At 37.6% G+C, this 12,914-nt stretch overlaps 1 protein-coding gene across 1 annotated transcript in view; it reads left to right on the top strand.

Annotated features, from left to right (window-relative positions):
• The window catches only part of BTBD8 (BTB domain containing 8), a 104,154-nt gene that overhangs the window by 18,822 nt on the left and 72,418 nt on the right, over positions 1–12,914 (top strand). The window contains exons 3-4 of the mRNA XM_004752601.2: positions 6,895–7,130; positions 11,933–12,050. Of these exons, the coding sequence (XP_004752658.1) occupies positions 6,895–7,130; positions 11,933–12,050 (354 nt within the window). The remainder of the gene's footprint in view (positions 1–6,894; positions 7,131–11,932; positions 12,051–12,914) is intronic.

Consider the following 12,914-nt stretch of genomic DNA (forward strand, 5'->3'; position numbering starts at 1 on the left):
AAATGGCAGGAGAAAAACACGTGTTATTTGATCTCACTTTATTTTATTTTTTTTTTAATTTTTAATTTTTTAAATATCTTTTTAGTGTAACAGAATTCATTGTTTATGCACCACACCCAGTGCTCCATGCAATAAATACATGCCCTCCATAATACTCACCACCAGTCTCACCTAACCTCCCACCCCCCGCCCCTTCAGAACCCTCAGATTGTTTTTCAGAGTCCATAGTCTCTCATGGTTCATCTCCCCCTCCAATTTCCCTCAACTCCCTTCTCTTCTCCATCTCCCCATGTCCTCTGTTATTTCTTGTGTTCCACAAATAAGTGAAACCATATGATAATTGACCCTCTCTGCTTGACTTACTTCACTCAGCATAATCTCTTCCAGTCCCATCCATGTTGATAAAAAAGTTGGGTATTCATCCTTTCTGATGGAGGCATAATACTCCATACTGTATATGGACCACATCTTCCTTATCCATTCATCCGTTGAAGGGCATCTTGGTTCTTTCCACAGTTTGGTGACCGTGGCCATTGCTGCTATGAACATTGGGGTACAGATGGCCCTTCTTTTAACTACATCTGTATCTTTAGGGTAAATACCCAGTAGTGCAATTGCAGGGTCATGGGGAAGCTCTGCTTTTAATTTCTTAAGGAATCTCCACACTGTTCTCCAAATTGGCTGCACGAACTTGCATTCCCACCAACAGTGTAAGAGGGTTCCTTGTCTCCATATTTTCTCCAGCACTTGTTGTTAACTGTCTTGCTGATCTTGGCCATTCTAACTGGTGTAAGGTGGTATCTCAATGTGGTTTTGATTTGAATCTCCCTGATGGCTAGTGATGATGAACATTTTTTCATGTGTCTGATAGCCATTTGTATGTCTTCATTGGAGAAGTGTCTGTTCATATCTTCTGCCCATTTTTTGACATGATTATCTGTTCTGTGTGTGTTGAGTTTGAGAAGTTCTTTATAGATCCTGGATATCAGCCTTTTGTCTGTACTGTCATTTGCAGATATCTTCTCCCATTCCGTGGGTCGCCTCTGTTTGTTGACTATTTCCTTTGCTGTGCAGAAGCTTTTAATCTTGATGAAGTCCCAAAGGTTCATTTTCACTTTTGTTTCCTTTGCCTTTGGAGACTTATCTTGAAAGAAGTTGTTGTGGCTGATATCGAAGAGGTAACTGCCTATGTTCTCCTCTGTGATTCTGATGGATTCCTTCTCCTGTTTTCGTGGCCAAATATTTCATTGTATGATGGATAGAGAATCATCATGGCCATCCTCAGGTTTGATGATTTGTTAGGTGTCTAAGACTTAGCATATAGTCATATTCTTGGCTGTGATTTACTACAAAAAAAAAAAAAAAAAAGAAAGAAAAGAAAAGGCATGTGAAGTGAAGTCCATAGGAAACTAGGCGCAAACTTCCAAGGGTCTTTTCCAGTGGAGTCACACAGGACATGCTTCATTCTCCTAGTAATGAGTTATGACAACACTTTTGAAATGTTGCCAACCAGGGGAGCTCAGGTTGGGGGAACCAGGTGGTGGATATTAGAGAGGACACGGATTACATGGAGCACTGGGTGTGGTGCAAAAATAATGAATACTGTTATGCTGAAAATAGAAAATAAATAAATAAATAAATAAAGTTATTCTGTAAACTCAAAAAAATAGAAAAAGAAAATAATAAAAAGCTCAGTGCCCAGGGTTTTTACCAGGTGCTTGTCATGTAGGCACCATGTGTCTATTGTGCATCCATATTCCAGACCCCTGGAAGGAAAGCATGTGTTAAGCATAAACCATATTATTTGTATAACTCTTTGTATAAATAGTTTAGGTACAATGAGTCATGCTTGTCATTTATAGAATGTCAGGAACACTCCCGAAATCATTTTCCCAGATACCAGCCAAGGGCCAACCTTCTAATTAAGTCTTTTAAAAGATAGTAGTCAGGGCTGCTATGTTAAATCTTCTGTGCATATGGATATACCATATTTTGTTTATCCATTCATCAGCTGATAGACATTTGGGTTGTTGACTTTTTGGCAGTTATGGATCATTCTACTGTGAACATTGATGTACTGATTTTTATGGGAACATATGTTTTCCTTTTCCTTGTCTTATATACCTAGAAATGAAATTTCTGGGTCATGTGGTAAACTTTTGAGGAAATGTCAGACTCTTTCTAAAAAGGCTGTACCATTTTACATTCCTACAAGCATGTATGAGGATTCTAGTTGCTCTACATTCTTGAAAACACTTGTTATTATCTGTCATTTTGATTATAGTCACCATAGTGGGTGTGAAGTGATATCTCATTGTGATTTTGATTTGTATTTCTCTGATGGCTATTGATGTTGAATATCTTTTTATGTGCATATTGGCTATTATATATCTTCTTTGGTAAACTCTATTCACATTCTTTGCCCATTTTAAGTTGGGTCATTTGTCTTTATATTATTAAATTGTTTATATTTTTAAATTCTTTATATATTTGATATTCTGTACATAGTCTCTATATATGAATTTTATTCTGGGGCACTTAGGAGGCTCAGTGGGTTAAGAGTCTGCCTTTGGCTCAGGTCATGATCACAGGTTCCTGGGATTGAGCCCTGCATTAGGCTCCCTGCTCCATGGGGAGTCTGCTTCTCTCTCTACCCTGACCCCTGCTCATGTTCTCTCTTGTGTATCTGCATGCGCTTTCTGTCTCTCTCTCAAATAAATAAAATCATTTTTAAAAAAGAATTTTGTGGGCACCTGGGTGGCTCGGGTCATGATTTCAGAGTCCTGGGATCGAGTCCCGCATCGGACTCTCTGCTTGGCAGGGTGCCTGTTTCCTCCTCTCTCTCTCTGCCTGCCTCTCTGCCTACTTGTGCTTTCTTTCTGTCAAATAAATAAATAAAATCTTAAAAAAAAAGAATTTTATTCTATGTAAAAGGATTTTAAAATTCTTTATATGTTCTAGATATAAGTTTCTTTATCAGGTATGTAATTTGCAAACAGTTTCTCCCATTCTGTGAGTTGTCTTTTAACTTTCTTCGTAGTGTCTTTGAAAGTACAAAAGTTTATAATTTCTATGATTTTAACTTTCTTTTTTTTTTTTTTTTGTTACTTGTACTTTTGGTGTTATGTGTAAAAAACCATTGCCTAATCCAAGGTAATGAAGATTTATATTCATGTATACTTTTTTAGTTCTTACATTTAGATCTTTCACCTATACTGAATTAATTTTTGTATGTATTATGAGGCTAGTATCCAGCTTTGTTCTTTTGTATTTGGATATCCAGTTGTCTCAGCATCATCTTTTGAAGAGACTGTTCTTTTCCTGTTGGATTGTCTGGACACCTGTAAAGGAAAAACATTACTGTGTGTTTACTTTTAATACTCTACTCATAGAATAACTCACTTCTGTCCCTTCTGGTTACCAAATGTGTGGGAGTTTTCCTCGACACCAAGTAATTCTCTGAGGTTCTCCAGATACCAGCTGGGTGTTCTACCCATTTAATTCAATTCTGACACTACCTGGAGATATTATTAGATCCCACAGGTTAAGGGTTCAGTCCCATAAGACTGCCCCAAACCCTTTTCAGATGCCAGTTGCAAGTCCAGGGTATTCCCTGTGCTTTTGCCCAAAAGCTGTGAGTTGAATGTTCCCATGACTCCTTTCTCAGGTTCAGTTAATTTGTTAGAACACAGATCTCACAGAACTCAGCAAAAGATTTTACTTACTAGATTGCTGATTTACTTACAAGGGTGTAACTTAAGGACAGCCAGATTGTGGGGGAGGGTGCCCCGGTTGGTCAGTTGATTGGGCAACTGCCTTCAACTCAGGTCATGATCCTGGAGTCCTGGAATCAAGTACCATGTCAGGCTCCCCGCTCAGTGGGGCATCTGCTTCTCCCTCTGACCTCAGCCCTCACACTCTCTCTCTCTCTCTCAAATAAATAAAATCTTAAAAAAAAAATAAAAACAAAAACAGCCAGATGGAAGAGATGGAAAGGGTGAGTATGTGGAGAGGGGTGTGGAGCTCCCACGCACTTTCTGGGTACACCAGTCTCCCAGCTCCTCCATGTGTTCCCCAACCAGAGGTTCACTGAATCCCATCCTTTAGTGTTTTTATGGAGGCTTTCTTACATAGGCATGGTGGATGAAATCATTGGCCATTGATAATTAATTCAAACTCTTGCCAACCAGCCCCTGTCCTTGGGAACTTTCCAGATGTCATCTAGCTCATTAATGTAAACTCTGCTGTGGTTCAAAGGGCTTGTTATGGATAAGAAAAGCCATCCATTCCGCTTCTAGCCCTCTGGTGCTATTTCAGGAACTGGGAACAAAGCTAAGTATTCTAGCAAAAATGTCTCGATAACTCTTGCATGGGAAATTACAAGGGTTTTAGGAGATATGTGCCAGGAACAATGGACAAAGACCAAATATATATTTCATGTTATAAACCACAGTATCACAACACTGTTGTCCAATGCCTGTTTATGTAGTTGTAGACACTTAGTTCTCTTCCACTAATCTATGTTTATCCCCGTGCCAGTACCACATAGTACAGATGACTGTAGATTTGTAGGAAGCTTAGAATTTGGGAAGTGTGAATCCTCCATCTTTGTTCTTTGTCAAGGTTGTTTTGACTACTCTGGGTGCCTTGCATTTTAGTTTAAATTTGAGGACTGACTTTTTGGTTTCTGCAGCAAAGTAGTTGAGTTTTGATAGATACTGCATTGAATCAAATCTGTAGAGCAATTCAGAGAGTATTGCTATCTTAACCCTCTTAAATCAGCTAAGATGTGTTTGCCTTTATAAAATTGCTTTCAGCTTTGTTTTTTTATAGCTTTTGAATATACAAGTCTTAAGCTTTTTAAAAAAAAAATTATTTATTTATTTGATTGACAGAGATCACAAGTAGGCAGATAGGCCAGGGGTGGGGGGCGCGGGGGAGCAGGCTCCCTGCTGAACAGAGAGCCCGATGGAAGGCTCGATTCCAGGACCCTGGGATCACGACTTGAGCCAAACGCAGAGGCTTTAACCCACTGAGCCACCCAGGTGCCCCAAGTCTTACACTTTTTGTGAAATATATTCTTAAGTATTTTATTTTTTGATGTTATTGTAAATAGTACTATTTTCTAATCTTGTTTTAGACTGCTGATTTCTAGTATTTAGAAATACAGTTGATTTTTGCATATTGATCCTGTATCCTGCAACCTTGTAGAACTTGTGTAACAAATAGGTTTTGGGTTGGATTTCCAGGGATTTCTATATACGAGTTTGTTACTTGTAAATAGAGATAGCTTTGCTTATTCCTTTCCAGTCCAGATGCCTTTTATTTCTGTTTCTTGCCTAATCCCTGGCTAGAGCCTCCAGTTAAACGTTGAATAGAAGTAATGAGAATAGGCAGGCATCATTTCTGATCTTAAAAGGAAAGTTTTCTATCTTGTACCATTAAATATGATGTAAGCTGTGGGTTTTTCATAGATGTTCTTTATCAGGTTGAGGGCATTCCTTCTATTCCAAGTTTGTTGAGTGTTTCTTCCTGACAGGTTGTTGGATTTTGTTAAATTCTTTTTCTGCATCTATTGAGGTGATCGTATATTTTTTCTCCTGTTGATATGCTGACTTAGTCCTGCTAAGAGAACTAAACTGACAAGGTTTTATGATGTCTTTGGGCTGCTCTAAAAAAAATACTACAGACTGGGTGGCTTATAAACAACATTTATTTCTCACAGTTCTGAGGGTGGAAGTCCAAGACCAGAGTGCCAGCATGGTAGGTTTTGATGAAGACCCTGTTCAGGGCTGTAGATGCTGACTTCTCACTGTGTCCTCACATGGTGGAAGGAGGTGAGAGATCTTTTTGGAGTCTCTTTTATAAGGGCACTAATCCCATTTGTGAGGGCTTCACCTAAGTTACCTCTCAAAGGCCTCACCTCCTACCAAATATCACATTGGGCATTAGGTTTCAACATACAAATTTTGAGGTTCTACAGACATGCAGACAATAGCATGTGATGTATAACATTGATTTTCGTTCGTTTAGCTACCCTTGAATTCCTGAGATAAAACCCAGTTGGTCATGGTTTATAATTCTTTTTACATGTTGCTAGATTCAGTTTGCTGTTACTTTGCTAAGGAGTTTTTTCATCTATATTAATAAGGAATATTAGTCCATGGTTTTCTTTTCTTTTGGTGTCTTTATTTGCTTTTGTATCAGAATAATAATGGCCTCAGAATGAGTTAGGAAGTGTTCCTGCTTTCTGTTTTTTGGAAAAGTTTGTGAAGGATTGGTGTTATTTCTTTAAGCATTTGGAAGGTTCACCAGTGAAGCCTCCTGGTCCTGGATTTATTTTGGGGGAAGTTTTTGACTGCTAATTCAATATCTGTGGTTCGTATAGTTCTGCTCAGATACTCTTTCTCCTTAAGTCAGGTTTGGTAGTGTGTGTCTTTCTAGGAATTGTCCATTTTATCTAGGTTATCTAGTTTGATGGCCTTGTATATATTCCTTTCTAACATTAAAATATTTCATAGACTACTTTTAAAATGCTCTGCTATTTGAGATATTTTTCCAGTTACTTCATATACAAATGGTTTTAAAATTATGTAGTTGAGGTGTGCCTGGGTGACTCAGTGGGTTAATCCTCTGCCTTCGGCTCAGGTCGTGATCTCAGGGTCCTGGGATCGAGCCCTCCATGGGGCTCTCTGTTCAGCAGAGAGCCTGCTTCCCCCTCTTTCTCTGCCTCCCTCTCTGCCTACTTGTGATCTTTCTCTCTGTGTCAAATAAGTAAATAAAATCTTAAAAAAATAAAATTATGTAGTTGTATTATATGGAAGCAGAGCTTGGGAAACTAGCTTTGAAGAATCACCACCATTATTTTCATTAATATTTTACCTTTTCTTTTAGGATTGTATATTCATCAAATAGAAACCTAAAAAACTTTGAAGAAGAAATTCTTAGGAAAAAGATAGTAGAGAGGAGAGTACCAGAAAAGAAACATGACTTCAGTTGTGAAAAGTATACTGATAATGATGGAAGATCATCTGTAGAGTTCTTAGATAAAAAGTCATCTCCTTGTTCTCTTCTGAAGCATGCAGTTCCTGAGGATATCAGTGATGGAGAGGACAATTTAATTTCCACTGGTAAGGCAGTTTTTTGGTGGATTTTTATAAAATTTTAATGCCATGAAAGTAACTATATTCTGATACAATTGGAGAAGAACATACTTCAAAAATCAATTCTACTGATTTCTTTTTTATAGGTTAATGAAATAAAAGTAAATGAAAGTAAATTTAATAAAACTAAGTGAAAGTAAGTTTTTTATGGGTAAGTGAAAGTAATACTATAGCCAACTCCTAGTTTTCCCAAATAATTGGAGATAGGGTTATTATGAATAAATTCACAATTCTCCTCTTAAGCCTCCACATGTCATCATCATCCTTATTCTAGTCCACACCAATAAAAACTTTAGCAGACTATAGATTCAGTTCTGTTATAACACAATATATGTATTACTTAAAAACAACATGCAGTAGAAAGACAACTATCATATGATCTCCCTGATATGAGGAAGTGGTGATGCAACATGGGGGGTTAAGGGGATAGGAGAAGAATAAATGAAACAAGATGGGATTGGGAGGGAGACAAACCCTAAGTGACTCTTAATCTCACAAGACAAACTGAGGGTTGCTGGGGGGAGGGGGGTTGGGAGAAAGGGGGTGGGGTTATGGACATTGGGGAGGGTATGTGCTATGGTGAGTGCTGTGAAGTATGTAAACCTGGTGATTCACAGACCTGTATCCCTGGGGATAAAAATATATTATATGTTTATAAAAAATTAAAAAAAACATGCAGCATAAAAACCACCATTATTTTTTGTCATGACACAAAAAAATTACTGACAATTTTGTTGTGATACATTTTAAAAATAAGAATCTAATAAAAATGATCTGATTTTACACATTGAGTTGCTAAGAAATACATAAATACTACAATAAATATGGTAGTTGACCTTGAAAAGAACTCGAATTTGCTTGTTGAAGATAGTGTCAGAAGGGTTGCAGCAGCTGGTGCAACCACTCTGGAAAACAGCATGGAGGTTCCTCAAAAAGTTGAAAATAGAGCTATCCTATGACCCAGCAATCGCACTACTGGGTATTTACCCTAAAGATACAAATGGAGTGATCTGAAGGGGCATATGCACCCGAATGCTTATAGCAGCAGTGTCCACAATAGCCAAACTATGGAAAGAACCTAGATGTCCATGAACAGGTGAATGGATAAGGAAGAGGTGGTATATATATATGATGGAATACTATGCAGCCATCAAAAGAAATGAAATTTTGCCATTTGCGACGACATGGATGGAACTAGAGGGTATTATGCTTAGCGAAGTAAGTCAATCAGAGAAAGACAATTATCATATGATCTCCCTGATATGAGGAAGTTGAGATGCAACATGTGCGGTTTGGCAGGTAGGAAAAGAATAAATGAAACGAGATGGGATTGGGAGGGAGACAAACCATAAGAGACTCTTAATTTTACAAAATAAACTGAGGGTTGCTGGAGGTGTGGGGAAGGGAGAGGGTGGTGGGGTTATGGACATTGGGGAAGGTCTGTGCTATGGTGAGTGCTGTGAAGTGTATAAACCTGGCGATTCACAGACCTGTACCCCTGGGGCTAATAATACATTATATGTATTATGTATTAAAAAAAAGAAGGGTTGCAGCTTGTGAACTGTTGTGAATTGGCAGAAGGAGGATGTTAAGGACACAGGAATAAATATAGATATAAGTATAGATGATATAGATAGAGATACAGTAATAGTAGATTAGCAGGAGACTCAAGATCTCTGGTTTATTTATTATTTATAGAGCATCATAGTACAAGTTCCCAACCCACAGTCCCCACAAAGTTCTGTGGTGAGGGCCTGAAGTTACCCTGCATGTGAAGTGGTAATGCACCAATAAGAGAGGAATACTGAAATTAGGAGATTTTCATAGGCTACTGGCAGATCTGATAGAAATAGAGAGAGGGAAATAGGGTGGGAGGGAGGGGGTCTTTACGTTGGAATGTAAATAAATCTTCCTTTGTCAAGGGAGAGGAAGGAAGCTTCAACACCCTGGAGTACAGAGAAATGGTTTTGAGGGGAAGAAAATCTGTAAATCTTTCTGGAACCTCACAGTATTTCTAGCCTCCAAGGCATGTTTGTTCTTTTTCATTCTTAATCCAAGTTTTCCAATTCTCTGCCCAGAAACTATGCTCTGCCTCATACAGAAACACAGTTGGTTATGTAAAATGAGATGGAAATTTATAACACCAGATATAGAGGATTTAGGTTATAACATGCAGTTAACCGAGGTATCTGGTAGATGTTTAAGATGTTTGTGTATGTTTTATTTATTCTTACATGGCTCCATTCAGCTGGGTGTAGTTTTTTGCAGCAACCTATTGTTTCTTGTGAATAAGCTGCAAGGAAGTGAAATGCACATAAGCAGATGAAAAGGATATTCTTTTATCCTTTATTATATTCATGACCGTATCTATTGATTTGTCTCCTTAGCATTTTGTTAAGTTCATTTATTTATTTAAATAATCTCTATACCTAACATTTGGCTTGAACTCAAACCTGAAGATCAAGAGTCTCATGCTTCTTGCACTGAGCTAGCCAGTAGTCAGTAAGCTCACATTATAAAAGGGATTGGCTTTACAGTGAAAGGTTTGTGAATGAATGCATATGTCTTTTTTTTTAATAATTGGCAGGTGTTTTATTAAGATAAAGTTTTTGGAAGTGAGAGAGACATTCTAACTGGTCTTTAAGTATATTTGTCAGTGATTGGTTGGCTGCAAGAAAGCAAGCAAATGGCATTCTAGGAACAAATAAGAAGTGCAAGAGCATAGAGGCGAGAAAATACAGTTCTTTGAGGGAAATACCAAATAATTCAGTAAGACTAGAGCTCAAGGGGTGGGAGAGGGTTGTGAAGAGAAACAGCAGCAGAATTCCAGGTAAGAGCCAGTACACAAATTCCCTTATGTCAAGGGGAAGAACCTGGAATTTATATTAAGGCTATGGGAAACAAAGAAAGAATTTTAATAAGGGGAGTGCTATGATCACATCTGCAGTTAACAAATATTGTTCTACACAGTATAAATGGAGAGTGGTACAATGAGAGACCTGGCAACTAGCTGGGGGGCAAATGCTCAAGAAAAATTGCAAAGACCTGAAATCAAGAAATGGCAGGAGGATAAAGGAGAGAAGTATTGGCTTAGTTGTTAAGCATCTGCCTTTGGCTCAGGTCATGATCCCAGGGTCCTGGGATCGAGACCCACATCAGGCTCTCTGCTCAGTGGGGAGCCTGCTTCTCCCTCTTCCACCCTCCCTGCTTGTGTTCCCTCTCACACACACTCACTCTCTCTGTCAAACAAATAAATACAATCTTTAAAAAAGCAGAGAAGTATTTAAAATATTTAAGAAAGGAGCACCTGTCCAAATTGGGATACTTTTGAAAGAGTGAAAAGTGCAGAGTTATTATTGTGGCCAATAATTATTCTGGGGCAATAGGCATTAACTGGGAGCGTCCCAGGCAAACCATCTTGAGACATGTGGTCATCTTATAAGCCATTTTGGAGAGTTTAGAGGGTACTGTTTGGCAGGCTTATGGAGTGGAACGATGACTTCAGCCTGAGGACCATTGAGGTTGGAGTTTCTCTAATTTTTATTTTTTTCCATTGCACCACTTCTGACACCAAAATGTGTGTTTTCCACCACACCAACTAATTCACCAATACCAGTTGGGTGTACAGCAATTCAGTTCTGACACTAAGGGTTATCCTGTCATGTGAGGTAATAGTCATGGGCACAATTTTCACCCTGTCAGCATGCCTTGGAGAACTGTGGCCCCCCCTCCAGGGTGGAGATCTTGGGTTGGTCCCCAACCACCTGCATAGTGAGGAGCTGGATGTTGTGTGGCCTGGTAAGCCATTATAAGACCTTGGCTTTTACTAAGTAAAAAAATGGAGAGGGCCATATGGCTTTGAACTGAGATGGATCATGATTGTATTGCATTTTTAAAACATGCCTCTGTGGGGCTTAAAAGTGGTAGATGTGTTGGGAAGTTAATGCGGAGATCTAGATGAGAGGTGATGGTAGCTTGGACTGGGGTGGTAGCCATGGAGATACTGAGTCCTAGTTGGATTCTGGATCTCTTTTGATATTAGAGCCAATGATGACATTGTGGTTTATAAATATATAAATTTATAAATGTGTAAATTTGGTAGGTGGGAATTTGTCCCAAGTGATGGATTCTCAGCAGATGTACTAACTAAAGTTTCTGGACTGACAAAGCTATGATATACAGTATAGTAATTTTTTTAATATGAACATGTTTTATATTTTACTCTTCACTTTCTAAATGGTGAATCTTTTGAAGTAGAGATACTTTTAAAAGTATTTATTTTCTTAATTTTTCTATACTGTATGTAGTACTAAACTCATAGTAAGTGCTCCATAAATCCCATTGCTTTTAGTTGAATATCTGTTGGTTCAAATGTCATTTTCACCAAAAAGTTATGAACAAGAATAAAAAGGAATTAGGTAATGAAAAAGGGTATCAAAATTGGAAAATTTTCTAGTTTCCTGTGTCCGATATTCATGAAGTGGCTTCAGTTTTAGTATATAATCTTGTAATAATATTAACTATATATAACTACAAATCTATGTTAAAAGGTTTATTTATATTTAAATTAAGTTGAAATTTATATTTCAAAGCAAGATATAGATGATTTTAATGTTGTTTTATCTTGAATTTACCAGTTAAATATTGTAGTTATAATTGTTCTCTCTTAGTAGCTAATCAAGATAACTATATGGAAAAACCTTTAGTTAATATTAAAACACAAGTTTTTTGGATATTTATAATAAAGAAACCATTTATCTCTTTTAAAGATAATTATGACTTGGATCCTGCATCTGAATTAGGAGAAGATTTATTGAAACTTTACGTGAAACACTGTTGCCCAGATATTGATATTTATGTTGATGGAAAAAGTTTTAAAGCTCACAGGTAAATAGGCATGTGATTTGGTGTCTTGGTTGTGAAAATGAAGTTTATATGGGTGGTTGTCTCTTCCTAGCACAGTGGTTTTCAACCTGATTCACAAAAATCACAGGGGTTTCATGGTGATGCCTTAGCAGACCTGTGACAGGGGAAGAGGATTGACATCAGGCAGGGTTTTCTGCCTGCAGGTTCACCCAGGCTCCCATGTGTGCATGCTTCAGTTAGAGTAGATCTATGCTTTGTATTGGACTTGAACCTAAGGTTTCATTAGAAGAAGATATTCTGTTGCCCAAAATAGGTTTGAAAGCCACTGTCACAGAAAATATAATTAAATGCAGTTTTTAATTTCCAGGCATTATAGTGCTGAAAATGATTATTTCTACATGAATGACATGTATTTTCTCTGGATGCATTTGGGCTCAAAGTCTTTGATTCAGAATAGATATTCTTATGAATAGCATTGATTAGAAGGCTTAATATTTCAATGTACTTTTTAAAAACCATTATTATGCTTTAGAATTGGGTTGCTTAGACATTCTAGTCTTTTAGATTTCAAATTAAAGCCTACTCTTTTTTGCAAGTAACTAAAATCTGTTTAAAAGAAGAAAAATTTTTAATAAATACAGATTTTCTTTTGGAACTCAAGGGAAAGAAGTACAGCTGGACTTCACAATGGATAAGAAATAGAACCAGAAGACTGAGGAACCCAGTATTTTTCCTCCCTCTTTTTGTGTTTCAAATAGAATGTCTATAAGTTTTTCTGGTGCTCCAGAAAAGGAAGAACCAGGTTATTTGCAATGGCAAGAACCAATCTTCTAGGTTCAAGGGTACATAGTCTTAATGAAATTAGTGGGTTTAGATGACAGGAAT

Source organism: Mustela putorius, unplaced genomic scaffold (assembly GCF_011764305.1).
Source record: "Mustela putorius furo isolate JIRA1106 unplaced genomic scaffold, ASM1176430v1.1 tig00003853_pilon_pilon_pilon, whole genome shotgun sequence".
Classification (NCBI taxonomy): Eukaryota; Metazoa; Chordata; class Mammalia; order Carnivora; family Mustelidae; genus Mustela; species Mustela putorius.